We start from the raw sequence: 23,514 nt of genomic DNA on the forward strand, positions 1-23,514 counted from the left end.
CAATTTTCTCTCAGTCTGTGGCAAGAACTTTTTCTTATCTAGATATTTTCTATGGAGCGGTTGCTAAGTTTAATGAAGTTAAACTTATCAGTTATTCCTTTCATGGATCACGGGTTTGGTATTGTATCTAAAAAGTCCTAACTATACACATAGTCACCTAGGTTTTCTTCTCTTTTATCTTCTAGGATTTCTATACTTTAGCTCTATGACCTATTTCAAGTTAATTTTTTGTGATGGGAGTATATTTACTTCTAGATTCATATTTTTACATGTATTCAACTCTTCCTACACTATCTTTGCTCTTTTTCATAGACCAGTTCATTATATTGATGTGAATCTATTTCTGGGTTCTCTATTCTGTCCTGTTCATCTATTTTTCTATTTCTTTCCTAATACTACACTGTCTTGATTACTGTAATATTATAGTCCTAGGTTTTTAAGTTGGGTAGTTTACATCTTTTAACTTTGTTGATCTCAGTCAATACTATGTTGGCTATTTTAGGTTTTTTTGCTTGTCCATATATATATACTTAATAACCAGTTTGTTGATATCTATAAAAAAACTTGTTTGGATTTTGGATGGGATTACAGATTGCATTGAATTTATAGATCAAATTGGGAAGAACATTTTGACATTACTGAGTCTTCCTAAGCATGATCATGTAATTCTTAGTTTTTTTTTTTTTTTTTTTTTTTTTTTTGGTTTTGGGGATCCAACTTGGGACTTTGCACTTACAAGGCAGGCATCAGAACCACTGAGGTAAATCCCCAGTGACTGAATTTTTTGTTTGTTTGTTTCGGGGATCCAACTCAGGACCTTGTGCTTTTGAGGCAGGTGGCGACAACTTAGTTCTTAAATGTCTTTCATTAGAGTTTTATTGCTTTCCTCACGAAGACAATTATTTCATGTGCTGATGCAAATACTGCACTTTAAATTTCATATTGCATCTGTTCATTGCTAGTATATCAGAAAGTGCTTCGTATTTTGTACATTTACTTTTATTCTGCAACCTTGCTGTAATTGCTTATTAGTTTCAGGTGACGTTTTTCATGATTCTTTCAGATTTCCCACATAAATGAACATGTCATATGTGAACAAAACAGTTTTATTTCTTCAATCCCAATCTATATTACTTCCGTCCTTTTCTTGTCTTATTGTCTTAGCTAGGACCTCCAGTATGATGTTGAAAGCAGGGATGAGGGGGGATAGTCTTGTCTTGTTACTGACCTCAGTCAGAAAAGTTTCAGCTTCTCATTATTAAGTATCATGTTAGCTATAAGTTTTTGAAGAAATTCTTTATCAAACTGAAGTTCTATGCTACTTTCACTGAATTATACAAATTTTGACAAATTGTACTTTCATTTTCACTTATTCAAAATATCTTTAAATTTCTCTTGAAAGTTATTCTTTGGCTCATGTGTTATATAGAAGTATGATGTTTAATCTTCACTCTTTGGGGATTCCTCAGGTTTTTTTTGTTATCTTTGCTTGTTTTTTAAAATTCATTTATAGATTAACACTATTGTGGTTGGTAAAATAGATTAACACTATTAATGTATTAATACTAATACTATAGTATTAATATAGTACTATTATATTATTTCTATTCTTTTAAATTTGTTAAGATATATTTTATGGCCCAGATTGTGATCTTGGTGAGTTTTCCATGCAAACTTGAGAAGAGTGTGCAGTATGTTGATACTGGATAAAACAGTCAGTAGATATTAATTATATTCAGTTGACTGACATTGAGATCAAATGTGTCCTGATTTTCTTCATGGCAGATCTGTTCATTTCTGACAAGGAGTGATGAAGAATGAAGTCTTCAACCATAATAGTGGATTCATCTACTTCTCCTTGCAGTCTTATAGGTTTTTATGTCCTGTAGTTTGATGCTTTGTTGCTAGGTACATACACACTAAAGACTGTTCTATTTTCTTGGAGAACTGACACTTTATCATTATGTAATGCTCTTGTTCCCAAAACTCTTCTAAAATTAATATAGCTACTCCTGCATATTCGTTATAGTTACAACATATATTTTTCTCCATACATTTATTTTACTTTAAATTTGTGTGTCTTTACATATAAAGTGAATTTCCTGTAGTCACCACACACCTAAAATGTTTTTTGATCCATTCTGACAATCTCTGTCTTTCAGTTGGTGCATTTAAACCACTGAGGTTTTAAGTGATTATTGATATATTAAATGATATTGACATATCGATATTGATTAGTATCTATCATGTTTTTTACTGTTTTCTATTTGTTGTCCATGTTTTTTTTTTTTTTTTGGTACCAGAGATTGAACTCAGGTCCTTGCTCTTGTGAGACAGGTACTGGAACCACTGAGCTAAATTCCTGGCCCATGTTGTCCATGGTTTTTATTCTTATTTTTGCTTTCTATTGTTATACTGCCTTGTGCACGTGTGTGTGTGTGCGTGTGTGTGTGTGTGTGTGTGTGTGTGTATTTAAGAGATGGTTGTCTCACTATATTGTACAGGTTGGCTTTGAACTCCTGACCCTATGAAATCCTTCTGCCTCAGAGCTACAAAGTACCTGTGACTACAGAGGTGCACCTCAGTGTCTAGCCTTTCCGTGTTTTTTTTTTAATTGAGTTTATTGGTACTTTTTAAGAATACAATACAGTTACATTTATCATTGGGATCTTGTACCTTTACATGACAGTTTTTGGTTCTCATTTTTTCCCCATACTCCTGCCCTCCCTTCACCCCCTCCACCCTTCCCTATTTACAAAGACGTTGTTTCCATTTTTTCCTCTTCTCATATTTTATTTTCCCTTATTTCCTTACCCCTATCCTTTCTACTTCCCCTACACCTTTAGCCCCTTTCTTCCTATTTCACATTGTCAGTTATACAATTTGGATCTTATTTACACTTTTAGTTTTTCACATCAGAGAAACTACTCAGTATTTATACATGTGTGTCACATTTATTTCACTTAAGAGTATGGCCTCACTCTCTCTCTGCTCTTTCTCTCTGCTCTGCTCCCCTGAATAAAATCTCCAGTTGGAAAAAAAAAGAGTATGGCCTCAATATGCATCCATTTTCCTATGAATGACGCTAGTTTCTCATGCTTTATGGCTGAGTAGTACCCAACCTTTCTGTGGTTTTAACTGTACATTTTATATAATTCCATTTCCTTTCTCTTCTTATCATATCTACTATACTTCTGTTTTTTGGTACTGGGATTGAACTTGGGCCCTTGTACTTGCAAGGCAGGCCACCGAACCACTGAGTTAAATCCCCGGCCTATACTTCTTCATGTACTTTTTCTATTAGTTATTCTAGAGTTTTCAATATACATATACAATTAATCCAAATTCATTTTCAAATACTATACCACTTCACAGTAGAAAACATATCTTGTAATAACAAAATAATCTTATTTCCTTCCTACCATTCATTGTATCATTGCTGTAATTCATTTCACTTATATATAAGAATATATACAGAAGCATATATAATAGATACGCTATTGCTATTATTTGAACAAACTGTTAGATTAGTTAAGGAAAAAATATTTTTATTTTACCTTCACATATTCCTGCTTTGATGTACTTCTTTCTCTAAGAAGGTCCAAGTTCTGATCTGTATAATTTTCCTTCTCACTAAAGAAATCTAACTTTTTTTTTACGGTGTAGGTCTATTGGCAACAATTAATTCAATTTCATTTAAGAAACTTTTGAGGGATAATTTTACAGGGTACAGAATTTTAAGGTTTTCCTCTCATATTTTAAATATTTTACTCTACTTTCTTGCTTTACATGGCTTCTGAAGAGAACTTGGATATGACTCTTTATTTTGGATACTCTATTTTCCCTTCTGGCATGTCTTAGGACTTTTCTTTATCTCTGATTTTCTAGTTTGAAAATTATGTATGCTTTGTTGTTTGGGGGGCTATTTATTGCACTTGGAGTCCTCTGAACTTTCTAGATTTGTGGTTTGGTTCTGATATTAATTTGGGAAAGTAATTTTTTTTTTAGCTAGGTGTATTTAAGGCATGTTCAATTTATGATGCTTTTTTTAGAGTCTGAAATTCTGACCACAGAACATGAAGTATTCCTCAGACTTAAAGTAGGTATTATCTTATGTACCAAACCATAAAACTGGACAAGTACGAGGGTATTCTATTATCAAGTGAAAGTGATACACAAGAGATCAGGTACAAGCAGGTCATAAATAAACAAATAGGTTGATGAGCAGTAGGTTTGTATTCCCCATTCACTTCTTCTCTCTTCCATATAATCATTTTTCCCTCAAATCATACCTATAATCTCTAGGGAGTTCCTTAATGATCAGCTATCTAAGAAAAAAATTCAAGTTTGGTGTCTCATGCTGGTAACAGGTGGAAGTGATTTCATGAATGCCTCCACAAAGCGGTGACCTTGACAACAGAAACAAATCTTCACTGTAGGCCAAACTTTCAGAAGTATATTTATGTTATTTTCTACTTTGCGTCAAAGGAAAGATGTCAAGAAACATAGTACCAAATTATGTGTAACAACTAACTGTAGGCCTGGATGACAGTGGATTTGGGAGAATCTAATTGAAGGATCAGTGACAAAGTAGTCTAGGCAAAAGGTAGTGGATGGATCTTGTAGACTGAATGATTAGCATGAGACTATTTTCATCACAAATGAATGCATACCAAGGGGCATATAACACATTTTATGCACTCAACAACTGGAGGGATAAAAGAATGCCACAGGAAGTGGCCATGACATGGGAAAAGGAGGTATGAACTGAGCAGCATGGCTTTTCCCCCTAATACTGCCGGCCATTACTGCAGAGTCCTGTCTTGTCCAACACCAAAGATCAGTGTTGAGCTTCCACCACAGTACCACAGTCCAGGGAGATCTGCCACTCACAAATTAACAGCTTGAGGGGCAACTTCTATCATTTGGAAGGATAGCAGGAATCTGCCTACTCTATAATTCACAGTTACTCTAGATATGGATGTATTTTCTCTGCCCACATTGCTCTGCCAGTAGCACCATCTGTAGACTTACTCAGAATCATGGTATCCCACACAATGCTTCTACCAAGGTACTTACTTTATTGCACAAGAAGTGAGATCAGAGACTCACCTCACAGACTTTGTCAGTCATACCATGAATCCTATCAACCCAGACATGTTTCGGGTAGTTCCACCTACCGAGTAAGTTAATAACTCCATCATTATAGCAAGCAAAAAGTTTGATAAGATCTTTGAAAAGAAGCATAAATGCAGCATTTATGACACCATTTGTTAGTTCATTTGGATGCACCTAGAAAGACAAAAATTTAATGTTAGCTGCATATCAAAGGAGTATTTTCTCAAATCATATTAAAATGTCTCAAATAATAACTAAAAAACTCATATTCTACACATGTTGGCTGTTTTAGCAATTTAACAATATCAAAAGACGAATTACAAATGTTGTTGCCTCAATATAAGTTAATAAAGTTAGACCTATCTGTTAAAAGACATACACATTATTTGACCAATGATACACAGATTACTCAAATCCAGCTTTTGACATTCAGTTTTTTGCTATAGCACATCTCTTTCATTTCCCCTACCTAATGGTTTCTGTAAAAGGGTTAGGTCTTTGCAGACCCCTAGAGAACTCAGTGAGGAAGAACAGCATGGAGAATATCTTACTCAACTCCCTCTAAAATACTTTCTAAGACTAGCAGTCATCCGCTCATCTACTACCATAGATACTCTATTGCCAATACAGAAAAAAATGACTTCTTCCCACTCCCCAATCCTTTTTCACATCTCTTCAGACTTTTTCCCCCTCTATGTGACATCTCTCCTTTAATAAAGAACCCTTACTGAGCAAGGAAAATGAATAAAAACATATGAACAAAAATAATAAAAGTTAAGAGAGATCTAATAATGTATTTATTGTAAAATCTGTCAAAAACATTAAGATCGATTACTGATTTTACTGAAATTTTACAGCAGTTAGGTGTTACAATAAGGGCTCAATGATAGACTAAAGCACATAATCTTAACAGAGACTTTAAGCCACTAATATTTGAATAAAGTGTTTTAGGCAACCACCAAAATGCAGAAAAGGGGACAGTGTGAATTAAGAACTTTCCTACATGTGAAAAAATATTTTATTTTCATGAGTCAGGTTACTTAAACTTTTAATTCTGAGTTAACTGTAAATTCACATGCAGATCCAAGAAGTAACACAGAGAGATCCCACATTCCATTTACCCAGTTTCTTCCAAGGTGACATCTTACAAAATATTGTTTTGTAACTACAATTAATAATATCACAATCAGAATATTAGCAATGACACAATGGATGTTATTTCAATTTCCCTACATTTATGTGTACTCATTTGTGTGTGTGTACATGCATGTCTTTAGTTCTTTATCTCTTGAGTGGGTTAGTGTATCTACTACCACAGCTAAATATAGATATGGTTTTAAGAGACAAATCATACTAATATTGCCTGAAAGGACTTAATGTTATTGACGATAAAACAAAAACTGCCGGCATGGTGGTGCATTCCTGTAATCCCAGCACTTGGAAGGCTGAGGCAGGAGGATTGTCATGAGTTCAAGACCAGCCTGGGCTACATAGCGAGTTCCAGATCAGACTCAACTACGCAGTGAGACCCTGTCTCAAAAAACTAAAAAAAAAAAAAATTACCTTTGGTGTAGAGTGTCACTTAAGCAATCCATATAAAATACAGCAGATCAAGTTATTTACTTGCCTGCATGTAGATCTTGCAGATACCTCACTTGTCAAGCCCAACAGGAGGCTATCATACTATTAAGAATATAAATTTCCAAGATTTCAGCATCCAAATTTTTCTGTAACTTTAGTAAAAACCTGACAAACCCTTGCAAAATCTGGGGGGAACCTAAATCATCTCTTCTGAGCACAACAGACTGAACTAAGTATTCAACTCATTCATCTAAATGAGAAAGATCTCAAACTGCTTCCTGAGGAACTTCTGGATTTGCCTGCAGCTCACCTTCAAAGAAAAACCAATACTGATTGTGCTAGAAACATTTTCTGATGAGATACATACATCAAATTCAAGCAGTGCGTCAATCTGTCCCTGCAGTATTGGCATACTCTTTAGAAGCTTTTCGGGAGCCATTGTCCTCATTACACCATCGGCCCTGTAATATTTTTTTAAAAGCAAAGGATTAAACTTCCTTGATAAGGAAAATTCAGTACCACATATATTGTTCTAAACTGTGCCCATTCCCAATTTCCTCATTATTCTTATAAGACCATTAAAAGGCACTAAGAGGTTGTAGCTGTTTCTCATTTCTGTTCTACTTCATCTTGGGCATGCACATTCCCCAACCACATAAGCAATGCTTTCTTTTTATCTACACAATCCTTAGGAAGAAAGTAATGCAGTGTGGATAGCAGGGGCCAGTTGAATTTCTGAATGGATTAAAAAAATCTGTAACAGAAGGAGAGTGAAGAAATATGTAAGTTTTCTAATAAGGCAGTTTTTTGTTTGTGAGAGAGAGAAAATATGCCTTGGAAGCCTATGAAACCTATAGGACTGGCAGTACAGTTTATGCTATTAACAATAAAATGAAGAAAAATATATGCTGAAATGAACAGGCTTCCCAAATGGAGGTAAGAATTTAGCAGCTGAGTATCAGAGTAGAGGTTGGTGCTCAAGGGGAAATCAGAGAGGCTAGTATGCTCTGTAATTATCTACAGGCCTTTCAGGGAGCTCCTGCATTCAGTGATAGTCAAAGAGCAGCTGCATTGCCATAGCTGAGAAAAATAGCCAGGTGATATGGACAGGTTGATAATGGCAACTCTTGGAGTCTTAATCCAGGAGTGAGGAAAGCATTTCAGAGTATCCTTAAGGGTCCAGGCAGGGTTGCAGGCCATACATCTATTTTTGGAGAGGCCACATTACAGCCAGGAACATCAAAACAGGCGCCTACAGCCATGTAAGAAGTCAAAAGGAGGTATAAGAGCTAGAGCTCTATTGAGAAGACGATAAAAGAAAAAACAAACAATTCTATGAAATATTCGCTCACAAGAAAATGAACTATTTCAATACCAAAGTTGATATTTTTCATTACCATGATGAAAAAGTAGGCCAGAATTAAGAGTAGGTGAAATATTATAAAGATAGGTATATCTTTTCATTTGGATTCTTGAAACGAAATTATTAAAGCTCCTATAACACCTTGCCACTATTTCAAGTTAGGAACAGATAAAAAGATCTGCACAAACTTTTGGATGAACAATTTTGACTAGCCTTAAATATCTGTTTAGAAGGAAGTAAATGGTAATTACGGGTTAAAATTCAAATGTTTCTCTTTCAATGAGGTTTTCTTAACCAACAGTTGGTATTAATAATTAATTTGATTATGACATGCATGTATTTCATAGGACATATTGCTTTCAAAAATATATCATCATATATACAAGCTCATTCTCACCTAAACACATTGAAATAAGTATTGTCATCTATAGCTGCTAAATGAACTGTGTCAGTTATCTATCTCTTAAATTATATAAAGGTATTTAGATATTTAAGAATTTCAAATTAATTTAAAATTTTTATTAATCTTAAACCATGTAAATATTGAACAGCAAATTGGATTTTCTGTATGAATATATAAATAAAACATGCATATTACAACCTCAAGACTAACTTCTATCATGTTATTTATTGAGCTGCTTCATCAGGTGATTGTAAACTGGCCTCATGATCAAAATCAGTTGGTATATAAGCTTAGTTAAATCAAATATAAATTGAGGACTGTACTGCTCAAATAAATATAAGACAAAAAACTTACCCTTTCTTCACCCTGGCAAAATCAAATGCCATCTGTCTGTAAGAAAAGGCCTTTTCATTCAAATATCTACTATAGCGCCTTATGAAGGTAGACATGTCATAGCCTGAAGGAAAAGGGGAAAAAAAACAAAAAAATAAAAATATTTTCAATTGTCTTTTGCATAGCACTATTTTTTTTTAACACTTCAAATGCTCAAATGTATACAGTTCTAGGATAAGGTCAATAAGTGTATCTGAAGGACTTGTTTAAATTCTACTTCTAGGAGGAAATACTTTCAACATGGGGCATTTCATTACCCTCTTTGTACAGAATAACTTTTCTGATTATTCTTTTTTTTCACAGTTTCAAATAAGTCTGTGTCATACATAATAACGCAGCCATCTGATAACAGTCTATTTGATGTGCTTACCTTCCAAGTAACAGATGACCAATAAATATGATGAACAAATGACTCAAATTCTATTAATCTAGAAGGAAAACTTCTTTAATACTGAAATCATTTTTTAAAAATTTATTTTATCCTTATACCTTCATAAACAAACTGTGAGTTTAGCATACACACTGTTACTTTTTAAAGTGAACATTGAAAATGTGAAAAAAAGATGTTTTATGTGCTGGGTTTAAAGATATGTCACAATGATTTTGGATCAATAACCTCACATCAAAACACTAAGCATCAGCAAAAATATATACATAAATATATAAAGATTTTATATTCTCACCATGAGATCCACTTTTGTCCAAAAAATTGCTGAGATTGAATAGTGTATTTCTAGAGGCCAAATACTGAATAAATCTCTGAAAAACAAAATTTAGAATCAAATGCCCATATTCTCAAATCAAACCTTTAAATAATTTCTGATATTTTACAAATTTTCATTGTGAACTCTTTTATGTAGTTATAAAGCTTTCTATTCTGCTCAATTTCTTGGGGTATGAACTTTTATTTGTTTGTAGCAGGAAGTATAAATTTAATAGGATTCACTAGGTATTTCATACAAAAATAATTGTATCAGTATTTTTCAAAATTAAATATTTTAGGAAAGCAATTTTTATTCAGGGGCATGAAGAACATTTCCTATGGGGATAATTTTATTGTTTTCTTCTAACACTTTTACCCACTAGCATGTTTACATGGTGTGTACATTTTAGACACCAGTAATGTTTAGGATTTCAGTATTTCTAAGACAAAAACTAAAAAAAAAAAATTTAAAATATAGCTAAATGAAGATTAAAATTATACTCCAAATGACTGAATGGTAGATTTCTTATTTTTCTCCTAATTAGTGAAAATTAAAAGGTTCTCTAATCATCATATTCTTCCATGAATGCCTCCATCACCCCTTAAGAAAGTTAGGTTTACTTATTTTACCTCATTTCCATGCACCATGAGATGATGTGTTGTCACTAATGCTTTAAATACAACCACCCAGCTACTATTTGTTGCCCGCTCAAAGAGTGTGTCGGCCATCTGAGGAATGTTAACATTGGTCTCGTTGGTAGCCTGGATCAAATCTATGAAAACAGAAGATATATTAAACACTACTTACAAGATTACACTAACAAATTAACTTCATACTTTCAACATTTAATCCTCTTTACTAAACTGTTGTTTCAAAATTACTTTGGTGAGTTACTTTTAAAAAATTGAATTGTAATTATTTTTACATATTGAGACATCAAATACATTATTTATAGAATGTATTGATTTATTCATGAGTTTATTTTCTTCAATAAATTCTTTTCTGTGTCCTTATTTTATCTATTTCTTGGTACTGATACTGTTTTTTAAATTATAAACTCCAGGAGATCTAAACCTCATGTTTATTTTCTTTGTTACTGGTCCAAACACGAAGACACTTACCATCTACACCATTTGAAGGCAAATACATAAATGTATTTTTTGGAACAAAATCACTGAAAATACCTTACTTTAATTTTAATTTTGAAGAGTGTTAATAAACATATTTGTGAGTGGCGGAATGAGAGCAAATGATAAAAGAATTCCATTATGTACAAGTATGCATTCATAGAACATCATGCATACGTTAAACTACCATGATTTGACCTGAATTCACAAGAAAGCAAACATTTATAATACATTAACTTGTCCACATCTGCTTATTAATGAGGTTCAGGTATTGGGGGTATATAAAAGGTCAGCAGAGTTTGCTTATTGTTCAGAAAATGTTTGGTGTCAAAAGCTGGGTCAGGAACAGAAGCTAAGACACACAGAGACAGTGCAAACTGGAGTGCTTTCAACAACACAGGCTGACTGACCCCTTCAGGACAACAGGTCTGCATGACTTCTATTATAGGCCATCCCTACTCAGCAGAGAGCCACATGTGATACCCCAGCTCCTAGGAAATCCCAGGCAGAAAAAGCAGAGATAAGTAGAGATAAACCCACCCTTTTCTTCCTCATTCAAAATTCCCACTCCATAAGCATTAAGCTGTACGTCTGTTCTATGCATTTCCCTATTTCACAATAAATAAGGGTTAAAAAATTGATAGCAATGGTTAGATGTGTAATTCTGGGCAAATTATTTCACTCAAGCTCTCATTTGAAATGACAGTAATAATTATTGTCTTTTAGAACATTATAGGGTTGCAAACCATCTCAACAGAGAAGGCACTCAAAATAAACTTTTGTGAGTACACACTGAACTGTGAGAATATAATGGGAGTATTAGGAAAGAATGTATGGAGAGAAAAAGCTGAGTGGAAGTGGAGTAAGAAGGACATTTTAAACAAGTGTGCAAAGTGCTGAGGCATAAGAGGCGTGTGTCCCTGAACAGCTGTGGTGGTCCAGGGGCTGGGTGTGGAGAGATGGGCAGTGAGACTTAAGCTGAAGAGTTAAGAATAGCCAGTGAGGAGTCTCATATACTACACAAGAGTTTAAATTTTATCCCATGGACAAAAGGAAGCCCTTTTTAGTGACTACTAAATACTATCTGCAAAGTATAATAGAGGCACAGGGCAAGGAATAATCACCATTACACGGAAATATTTACTGAAAGAAGGAAAAATAGAAAGTTGGAATCAGATGATATAAAACTGAATTAATGAAAAGGCAGTGAAGATTGAAGGATAACAAAAGAAGCAGAAAGATACTAAGTACAACTAACTGGCTTTGCAGGTAGGCAAGTATATGTTAGTGGTAAAGAGAAAAGGGAATTTTGAACAACTCCAAATTTTTGGTCTGGGGTTCCACTAAATGCTATTTACTGAAATTGGAGAAAAGTTGGTTTCAAGGGAGGTATTAAGTATTTCAGACATAATAAATTTGGAAGAGCTGTTGTGATCCAAACTGAGATGTCTACTAAAGGATTGGAAATCTAAAGCTTTAGAGAAACACTTGCCTAGATAGAAAGTTGAGAGTCATTAGGAATTAAACAGAAGTCAAAACTATACATTTAGAAGAAGTAATCCAAATATCATACAAAGAAAAATGAAAATGACATGTGTAAATAAGAATAAAAGCTAAGAAAGATCATCACTTAAGATGTGAAAGAGAATTGAGTATAAGGACAAAGTAAAGAGTTCCAGAAAAGTGAAACAGTATTAACTCCAAAAACTACAAGAAGCAATTAGTGATGGTAAAGGTCAAATCCACAGAAAATCCCAGTTAGCCAACATGTAAGAATAGAATATATGAATGAAAGATGGTCGCTATGTTTGGCAGAGAAGGATCAAAGCTCAGGCTCAATGGGAGTAAGGAATAAATGGTGAAAGGAAAGGCTTTTTTACTGTTTAAAAAGATGAGAAACATTTAAGCATTTTTGAGGTCAGGAGAAAAAGCCCAAAAGAAGTGATGTTGAAAATAAAAATAGAGATAACATGGGAAAATGTGAGCTCTAAAATCCAGGGCTTAGGGCTCAGGCTCCAAGATGAGTCTCAGAGGGAAGAGTCATACAGTGAAGAGTGTTGAAAATGGCTGCCCTGAGTGGAGATGAAAGAATGATGAGCTGTTCTCTGGAGAAAAATATCTCTGATGAAGAAGTAAAACTTAATAATTTCCTTAAATCTTAAACCCAATCTTTTTGAAAGAAGGTCTTACTATGTTGCCCAGACTGTCCTCCAACTCCTGGGCTCAAGGGATCTTCCTGCTTCAGACTCTTGAACAGCTGGGACTACTGGCATGTGCCAGGCTATTATACTTATCTTTGTACTATTCTATATCAAGGATTGGCAAACTAAGGTTTGCTAGGAAAATCTGGCCTGATTTATTTTTGTAAAATTTTACTGGAACATAGCCATGTTGTTGCTATGTTCATTGTTTGAGGCTGCTTTCATACTATGATAACACAGCTGAATAGCTATGACACTCAACTCACACTCAATTCAGTCACCCACAAAGCCTAACGTATCTACTGCCTAACATTGTACGGAAAGTGTTTGTTGACTGCTTCTATAACACTAACTGGAAAGTATGCCTAAAAAAGATTCATGATGCATAACAAAAATCAATGGCTGTCTCAAGGGAAAGTACTTGCATGACTGAACTGTGTGAACTATTTTACTTTTCTGGACAACAATTTTAACTTGAAAAAATGCTTGATAGACTTCAATCTATGATGATTCAGACTTGGTATTAAGCAGTAGTTATTTTAAGAGAAATAAAGTAAGTTTGTAACTTTATTTACAAACCTTGTCTGCCACAGTAAGCCTCACAGCTTTCTCATTTATAGTGACTTCTCTGGTACCACTGGTGGCAATGATATTGATAGTTATGTAGTCTAATGTGCCAACATCTGAAAGAACTAATACTCAGGGAACTAATATTTTCCAAATGACTAACATTACATTGCATAACATTACAAAATAATGCATGTGTAAAAGATCTATTCAAAGTATAAGGCAGACCAATAGGCTTTAATATTACAGAATACAAAAGTTTTGAAATTCAACAATGCAACTTAATTTAAGAAACTACCACTTGGAGAGTTGTGTAGTACCAAAGAAAACTATCCAAAATTTTCCAAAAAGCCTATTTAAAAGAATTCTCATTTTCTAGCTGCATATCTTTATGAGGCAAGATTTTATTCATATATTCAAATAAAACAATAAATCTCAACAGATTTAATACGGGAACAGATATAACTATCAGTTTTCTACTAGGCAAGATATTAAAGAAACTTGTGAAAATATAAAACAATACCACTTTTTTGCTATTTTTTACATTTGGAATATTTTCTGTGAACAATTATTTTTATTAACATCCTAATAGGTTTATTACCCTTATTTAAAAGTATTTCAAAACTTACCTGTTTTAATTTCTAAGATAGTAAATATCTCACATAAACGAAAACCTGGTTGAGTTTCTCAATTATAAAGAACTCCTGAAACCAGTTTGATAGCTGCTATTTTCATATACAGCTAGAAATAGAATTGCTCAATTGTAGGGTATGCATATACTTAATTTTAAAATGTTTTTACATAGTGATCAGATAAATCTATGTTCTCACTAGTAGATTTTATGTTTCTACTGCTTCACTTCCTCACCAAATGGTTTTCAAGAATTAAAAAAACTTAAACAAAAACTATAACTATATAGAGAAAAATACTTGAAAATTGAGGGTGTCCAAATGCTCTATATTTGTAATATTTGAAGTTCTCAGACTTCAAAGTTTTAGTTGAACTTAGGAAGATATATCTGGTAACCTTTTAACAGTTTAAAAATTAGCTTCACTAGAGTATAGTTGGCACAAAAATAGCACAAAGCTAAAGTATACTAATACATTTGGACAAAGATGAGTTCATAAAATCATCACCAAAATCAAAATAGGGTACATATCCATCACTCTCAATGGCTTCCTGCTCTTTTTCCTTCTTTCCTACCTTTTCCTATTCTCCCCACTGCCCGACACCTTAGCAACCACAAGTTTTCTATCAGCATAAACTAATGTGCCATTTCTAAATTTTACATAAAGAGAAATTATTATTATTATTATTGTTAATATTATTTTCGGTACTGGGGATTGAACTTGGGACCTTGCACTTGCGAGGCAGGTGGTGGAACCACTGAGCTAGAGAGAAATTATTTTCTTCTGTGGGGAATATGTCTGGATTCTTTCAGTCAATAACATTATTTTAGGATTTACTATTGATATTGCATGCATCAATAGTTTATACCCTCTCATTGTTGAAGTATATTCTATTAATAAACATGACAAGCTGTTTATTCATTTACCCATTAATGAACATTTGGGGTGATTTCAGTTTTTGGCTATTATGCACACAGTTGCTATGAGCATTCATATATAATTATTTGTATATAAATAGACATACACATTATTTTTCCTTGATTAATTGCCTAGGAATAGATTGAGTCATTTTGGTGTTTAAGAAACTATCTACAAAATGTTTATGTCATGTTACATTCCCACCAGCATTGTATGAGTATTCTAAATGCTGCATATTTTCCCCAAGACTAAGTATGGTCTTTTTAATTTTCTTTCTTTTTTTTTTCCATTCTGACAGGTATGTTGTAGTATCTCATATGTTTTTTTTTCTTTCTCTAATGACTAATGATGTTATTTAATACATGTTTGTTTAGTTTTTTTTCAGATATCTCAGACAAGAGAGTAAATACAAACACTCCTTGTTATTCTACCTTGTCACAAGTGTCAGTCTCTCTTTTTGGTAGTTTTAAGCAATTGAAAATTTATCTTAGAAAACCTGTCTGAAGCAAGATGATTCATCAACAAGAGAATGAAAAAAATCACATTTAAATTGGAAGACAACTTTAACTTTTAAAAGTTGTAAATAATTGTTACTAATATAAGCAAGTAGCAACAAACTTAAATAGCTCTCAAATTTGTGGATATCCACCTCTTTTCTAGTACTATACAAGACTGATGACTACTTAAAATGTGTGAAAAGTAGCTCATGATAGGGCCCTTGTTACCTCTTGTTTGGACTGCTGTATAATTTCATCTCTGGATCACCTCTAGCATAAATAAATATTTCTGTAGAAAATTAACTACCCCATCTGGGGACTTGGCTCAATGGTTCCACCGTCTGCCTCACAAGGGCAAAGACCCGAGTTCAATCCCCAGTACCAAAAAAAAGAAGAAAATTGATTGTCTCAGAGTACTGTTTTGATCAGTCTTCTGAAGCCTCCTTCTGTCAACTGAACTAAATACAAATACCTCAAGTATGTATCTTATACCTTATACTTATACCTTGAGCATAAGGCCTTTACTTATACCTTAAGTATAAGGTTTATGCATTATATTTTACCTTGATAGGCCTTTCATTATGTTTCAAGTACGTTCCTAAACTTTACTTTGCCAAAAGTTGTGTTCCAATGAAATTATTCTGATTATCTCTTCATGCTATTCTCAGTGTACTCTAGAAGAGTGATGGCAAATCTTTTGGAGATTAAGGGCCCAAACTGCAATGCAAAACCCACTTGTTTATCACAAAGAGCAAATGCTGCAATTAAACGTCAATGCTAGGCTGCTGGGGCGATGCTGGGGCAACTTGGCTTGCGTGCCCACAGAGAGGACCCTGGGTGCCTGCTGCAGCCTGTGCCATAGGTTTGCCACCATTAACCTCAAATGTCTCTGCCATCACCCTGTTGAAATCTTATTTCCTAGATTACAATATGCTCAATCTCAAATACAATATGCTCCATGGTCTTTTTAAATTAATTAATTTTATTGGTACATTTAAGGTATTCAGTGTAGTACTATTCATCATTGGAAATTTGCACTTTTACATAATCCATGAAGTCTTTTCTGACATTGTCCTCAAGTCCAGGAGAAGCTTATATCTGTTCTCCACAGTGCAGGATAAAGTACACTGAACTTGAGGTGAGAGACCTAGCTCACTATCTAGCTCTGTTACTTAAGGACAAGTTAATCTAACCTTGTGGTGGCACTATTTTTGACTTAGCAATGAGGATAACACTAACTACCTTGCAGGATAGGCACTGTCATATGTGATAATCCTTACTACATACTCCTCTGTTGTAGCGTTTACTACATAAACATATAGCTGTGAGTTTACATATGGCTGTCCTCCACTGGAGCTCCAGGTCCAACAGGCAAGAAAAAGGTCAACAGTGGACCCTTGACTTGCAAACTAAATGAGATGCTATGAGTGATTTATAATCTACCTCAATGTAAAATAATTTTATGCTAAATTTAATTATAGGTATAAGAGGCCACTTTTTTTCAATAACTCTTATTGGATACAACTGAATCAACAAATTAGACAGGGTGAATTACTTTCTATTGCATTACTCTATATACTTTTACTTATTTAGAAAGACATCCTCTATTTCATTTAATAATTTCTTTCCAGGTTTAATTATATGATTCTGTCAAGGCCCACTAGAACAAGTTTCCTTTGACTGGATGTCAGAAAGGAGAACAAAAATTGGTCATTCTTTTGTCATACAATCATTGTCTAAACTTGAGCTTCACAAAAAGAATATGAGACACTATATACCAAAATCTAATGACAGGCTAATATGTAAGTTTTAAACATATAAGCAAAATTATTAACTCTAGTTCTTTTAAATTTGTTCTCTCTCTCTCCCTCCCTCCTTCCTTCCCTCCCACCTGGTATAGAATGAATGATTATATCTGCTTAAAGTTCACTTACTGAAATGCTAATTTACAGTGTAATAGTACTAGAAGATGATGCCTTTGAGAGGTGACCAGTTTGTGTAGGTGGAGTTCTCATAAAAGGAATGAGTGCCCTCAGATAAAAGACATGAGAGAGTTCTTTTGTTCTTTTGGCTACCTAGGGATTCAATGAGAAGTAAATAGCCTGAAATACAGAAGAGGGCTCTTGCCTGAACTTAATCATGCTAGACTTCTGGTCTCTAGATATGACAAATAAATTTATGCTGTTTATATACCACTCAGTCTGGGTTGCTATGGCAATCTTCAAAAACTAATACCTTCTCTCCCTTCCTGTTTGCCTCATGCCTGTTAGTCAACAACATCAGAGAGTTCAAACTTACAAATACTTGTAAACAGAAACAAATCCTTTCAATTTGGGCAAAAATAATGATTCAGAAGTGTTTCTTCATGGGTTTAGCATAAATGGAAGACATTAATGTGGCCTAACAAACTATTTCCTTCCCTTGTCTTCTATACCAGGAAATTCTAAGCCTTGGCCATCCTTGGCCAGCCTATCAGAAAGCTAGAGTTCTAAAAAGGTACAATCTCTGCTTTCCTTGTAACTAGACATAATAAACATTCTTCTGGGTCAACTGAAAAAAATTCTTTTAAAATGAAGCACTGTATGATAAACAGAACAGCAATATGCCTCTGCTCCTTCAACGAATGTGTGGTATAAGCTTGTTATACCATGGCAATCTCAAGACAGGACAGACTTCAACAAACTGAAGTGAGTAAAGGGTAAAAAGTGAAATCACCTGGAGCTGCTATTCAAGCCCTATAACCATTTGACTGCCAACTTCTTACTGAGAAGGTCAGTAGATAATTTTATTAGGTCTTTAGTTTGGAGACAGAAGGTAAAATTGGAAGGATTACGTTTCAGGAGGAGAAAAGTACTCTATTTTTCCCATGTAGAAAAAAGATGCAACAAATTAGTTTCACATAATATTAATTTTTCATGTAGAAGTTCTGAAGTAATACCAGGGTAGGAGTTGGAAAATAATCAGAACAATAAACTGAAGAAGATGGCTGGACTCCTATTTACTTTTCAAAAGAAGGGAAAGTGAGGAGAGGTACTGGAGGAATGGGCCAATTTATGGAAGCCGAGCTGCTCTCCTATGTGAAATGAAACCACCTAGTGATTCCTGAAGAGACGGTGCTTAAAGGTACACAAAAACAGCCAAGGAAAGGACAGCAAAAGCTAGAAGAGATGACCCTAAACAGGAAGTAACAGGGATAGATGGGATAAGAAATAAAGAATAAACACCCTTGAGCTTAAGAGATAAAAAAAGAGCAGCTTGTAAATGTGCCAATATGATGACTTTTATTTGCAGAAATTAATTGCAAGTATTCTTCCTTAATTTTTTCTTTAAATAGAAAGGTCCAAAATGGGAGCGTTAGACATTACTCATGTAATTTACTCAATATAACTGAATACACTTATTTGTATTTTTATATCACTACATGTGATCTTTAGTGTCACCTATTTTCTAAATGACTTTTTATCTAAAATGTACTACACAGTTTTCTCACGCTATTTGTTCCCAATAGAATTTTGGCAGATTTAAAATTAGAAGATGTAGTATCTAACACAGTTATTGAGTAAAGCTTTTAGAGCCAGATCAGATCCAGTTTAATTACTTTATGTTATTTAATAACTATATGACCCTAAGCAAAGCTGCCTGAGCTTCCAACTTTTCATTACTATGATGGGAACAATAATAGCACCTATCTGGCAGCTATTTTATTAAACTAGGTAAAGCAAACAAAGTATTTAGCACAGAGCTTAATATGTTGTAAGGATTATGTATGTATATGTATTTATGAAAATATGGAACACACAATTATAATCAGACTCACCCATTGGCCATCATCCACTTGGCATACTCTGCTAATTAATTCAATGAAGTCACTGATTGACAAGTATTTACTGGATGCCTGTTATATGCCTGGCACTGTTTTATCAGCTAGTGAAATAACGGTGAACAAAACAAACACTGTCTGCCTTCTTAAAGCTTAGATTCTAAAAGAGGATAGAGACAAACTAGATATACAATATCAAGTGGAGATAAGTAGTATGATGGAAATAAAAGAAAGTAAAGGGATGAATGGATGGATGGATGGATATCTAGAACAGGGAGACATATGGAAAGGTGATACTACTTTAGATTGGATGATCAGAAAAGGCCTCCCCAAGGAAATGACATTCAAAGAGACCTAATATGTATAGCGAGAATCAGCTAATCAATCATCTTGGGAAGAAATATTCCAGGCAGAGAACACAGTAAATGCAAAGCCCCTGAGATGAAGATGTGTCTGGCAGGTTCAAGACAAAACAAGAACCAAGGGTGGTGGCACACACTTGTAATCCTAGCACCTGAGAGGCCGAGGCAGGAGAATCAATAGGAGTTTGAGGCCAGCTTGGGATACACAGTGAGTTTAAGGCCAGCCTGAACTACGTGGTGAGAGGATATTTCAATGAAATAAAAAAGACAAATTAAGAAAGCCAGTGTGATTGGAGAAGGGCAAGGAGATGGATGGCAGATGGAGCATTCACCAGGTTCCTGATTACTCAGTGTACAGTGGACCACTGACTTACAAACTCTAACAGTTGTAACTTAAGTGTGTTATAAGTCAGTACAACTAAAATCTGGATGTTTATCTGAGTACATGATATAGATAACAAGAGGCAGCTGAATCTTCCATTAACCTAATTAACCCAAATTATTCATATATCTGACCAGTTGTAACTTGAGGGTCTACTGCATATTAGTAATAGGAAAGACTTGTTATTTCATTCAAAATGTTTAGAAAACCGTTAAAAGGGTTTTGGTCAGGGGAATGATGTGACACAACTTTATTTCAAAGAGTTACTATGGCAGCTATATGGAGCACAGGCTGGGTCGAAGAAATAGAGTTAGAGAGACAAGAGGGTTATTTTAATAGCCTCCGTGAAAGGTGATGATGAGTGTGCATCAGCGTTTCAGTGGGCCAAAAGCAGAAACCAAAAGGTAGTATTTTAGGTATCTCAAAGGTTGAGCCAAGAGGAATAGCTGATGGTTTTGATGCGGGCAATTAGAAATCATATGCTACGAGAGGAAAACAAGAATGATGAGCTTGTAACAATTAAACAGTTGGATGATAAATTCTCTTGTATACTCGGTGGGAAAAAGAAACAGAAGCAGTGTAGGCATGGTGTATACTTGAATTTAATTCTTTCTTCTTTCTACCAATTTCTTTTGTCACTCTCTTCTTTGACCTCACTCCCAACCATAAATGGCTCTTTCCCTGTTCAATGTTTGAACAACAGCCAAAAGTATGTCCGCTGTCAAGAGAGCATATAAAAAAAAAAGCTCAGAGTACATTTAACAGTCACTGGCAAACTAGACACCCAAATGTTCTAAACATAGTCCATTTAGCAACTTTTCAAAAGGAGCATTATAAATTTCAATGAGTCTCTGACCAACTGAAGTAAAGAAGGCACTAACCATGCTGCCTCCCAAAAGCAGCACCATGACTCAGAGCTTCAAGGAATCAGCATAAGTGCCCAGCTGCCTGCATGACTGGAAAACTAGGGCTACACACTGCTATAACTTCAGAGTGAGGGGAAAAACAGCCCATTTGGTGAATACTGTTAATCCTCAGGGTTACAGAAAATTATAAGAACAAAAACTGGAAATTTACATTATTGTCCCTTAGGATTTATATGTGGCTACTTGTCATATTAACAATACGACCTTAAGCATGTCTCTGGATCCCCTTACTCTAGAGTCTTATCTATGTGACAGAAATAATTACATGTGCCATTGGCCATAATACTTTATTGCTTTCATGTATTATTCTCCTTTGAATGTTTTCTTTTAAATCATCACAGGATTCTCAAATGAACTCTGTGCTTTTTGAAATAGATGACAATTGATATGAATATAAGTGAAAACTTAGGCATCACCATAGTGGTAGAAGATAGACATTTGTAACCAACCATAGGAAGAGAAGATCGTGGTGTACTGGGCCATCTGCAAAGAGTCACAAGCCAGTTCTCTCAGCTGGCAGTAAGTGCTGGAAGGAAGGCCTTTGCTGACTTGGTTGCCAGGGAGATTTCAGAAGATACATGTGGCTTGGGTTTCCGATTTCCTGCTACACAATGATCAGCTACCTACGTCCAGTCTTCAAGTGTGTCAGGTAAATTAACACATGTCCTATCTACATGACAGTAAGTTTCTGTTTCTTTTTAAAAAAAGAATCTAAGTTTAAATATAAGCTTACAGAGTTTGTCTTTAAATTGCCCCTCTGCACGCCCCCCACGTCTATAGAAAAGAATCTGCCATGTTGATTAATTTGTCATACCCAGCACTGTCAGCCCTGCATTTCTTTTCAAATATCTAACCGATAGGCTCCTACCACAGTCCATCACTTCCTACTTTATCCTCAGAAAAAGAAGACCTATTTCATCTTTAGTTAAGTCTTTTTACTTAGGACTTCATTTTAGAGGGACCTCAAGTCATAAGGAAAAGCAAAGTTTTATACATAGGACTCACACAGCAGAAACCAGGCATCAGTTTTCTTTCCAATCAAGCTTCCTACCCACACGTGTGAAACTTATGTTTCCTAAAATAAACAGTACTCAGAAATCGCAACTGCTGCTGCAAGCATCTGGGAATTTTCTCCTTTACTGTCCCTAATAGTTTCATCTCTAGGGTGTCTCCCAAATTCTTTGCCATTTTCATTCCAAGCCTCATACAAGACTGGATCTCACCTAGCACCTTTCACTCATGCTCCTCCTCTAGGCAAGAATCTCTGTCACCATCTCCCCAGTATTGTTCTATCCCTATGGCCTTACCCAAAACCTCACTGTTTTTATTCTTCAAAGTCCTCAGCTTACTTCCTAGGAGGAAACATCTAAAATAAGACCTGAGTCTATTTCTCAAAAACCAAGGAATAAAACGTTAGTTCTTAATACACAATACTCATACCATATACATCTTTGCAGCAAGTGCAGGCCCAGTTGTCATCCCTTCAGGACATCTCATAGATTATGATTCCAATAATTCTTAAGACCTTGGAGGACATTCTGAACAACCTGGAACCAGTTCTTCAAATGTCCTTTTCCCAGAACCAATCAATCTGTATGAGTTGCAGAGGTTGACCTAGAAGAACCCAATTCCTTACCAGCTTCCTTTCTCTGTTAATGGGGATGCCAGGAACCACGCTGGAAAATATTATTGAATTAATGCATTTTGACTGTGTATACATCAAGCAAACAGCCAAGCTAATGTGGCAGCAAAAATCAAGGAAGTGCCTTTCGGTCACTCAGAGATGATCACCCTAAATTCACTGCCCCAATGAAATAAACACTTGTAGCAGTTCACATCATTCTAGAGCTAAGTATTTCAAATGTACTTTCGTGCAACCACAACCCGAGACACCTTCCTGCCTCCTAGATGTTACATTGGCTGGAGGGCTCTGCTGCCATCTTCAGTGTCACATCCTCTTCGGCTTGGTGTAAACCATTCCTGGGAGGACACTTTTGCCAATTATCTCTTTGTCCAGCTGACTACTTTCTAAGGAGTAATCTAGTACTGTTGTCTCCTTGGTTATTATATTGCCTGCAGGACAGCAGAAAAGTCTGTCAGTGTGTTAAAACCAGAGAAGAGGCAGAATGATACTAGAGAATTTCTTTAAAGTATTTGTCTGTTCAAACCCATACAGGACTCCAAATATTGTGTTTTGACATCAGAAGTCCAAGGTGATCAGATATATTATTATAATTTAGAATTTCAACTTTTGAGGTTGTATTTTTATCTTAATTTGCTCTAAAATATTTATGTAAGGTTACTGGGCAAATATCTCAAAGTATACATGGTAACTCTTTTGTTTTTTGGTAGCGAAAATCAAACTCAGGACTTTGCACTTGCCAGGTAGCCATGATGCCACTGACCTAAATCCCAGGACCTCAAAGTATACATGGAATTTATGGGTGGCCTTTCATTAATTCTCTTCCCCCTTCTTGGCATCCTAGGCTTGCTTTCAAGTTTAGGTCCTTTAGTTTGCTTTTG

At 34.9% G+C, this 23,514-nt stretch overlaps 1 protein-coding gene across 14 annotated transcripts in view; it reads right to left on the reverse strand.

Annotated features, from left to right (window-relative positions):
* Positions 1-23,514, reverse strand: part of Snap91 (synaptosome associated protein 91) — a 120,603-nt gene that overhangs the window by 73,711 nt on the left and 23,378 nt on the right. For all 14 annotated transcript variants that reach the window (XM_033763368.1, XM_010631157.2, XM_010631156.2 and 11 more), the window contains exons 3-7: positions 10,192-10,334; positions 9,542-9,617; positions 8,820-8,922; positions 7,067-7,160; positions 5,181-5,292 (exon numbers count right to left, since the gene is read on the reverse strand). In XM_033763368.1, coding sequence (XP_033619259.1) covers positions 5,181-5,292; positions 7,067-7,160; positions 8,820-8,922; positions 9,542-9,617; positions 10,192-10,334 — 528 coding nt within the window. The remainder of the gene's footprint in view (positions 1-5,180; positions 5,293-7,066; positions 7,161-8,819; positions 8,923-9,541; positions 9,618-10,191; positions 10,335-23,514) is intronic.

The sequence above is a fragment of the Fukomys damarensis genome, unplaced genomic scaffold, assembly GCF_012274545.1.
Source record: "Fukomys damarensis isolate Sample0158 unplaced genomic scaffold, DMR_v1.0_HiC HiC_scaffold_14, whole genome shotgun sequence".
Taxonomy (NCBI): domain Eukaryota; kingdom Metazoa; phylum Chordata; class Mammalia; order Rodentia; family Bathyergidae; genus Fukomys; species Fukomys damarensis.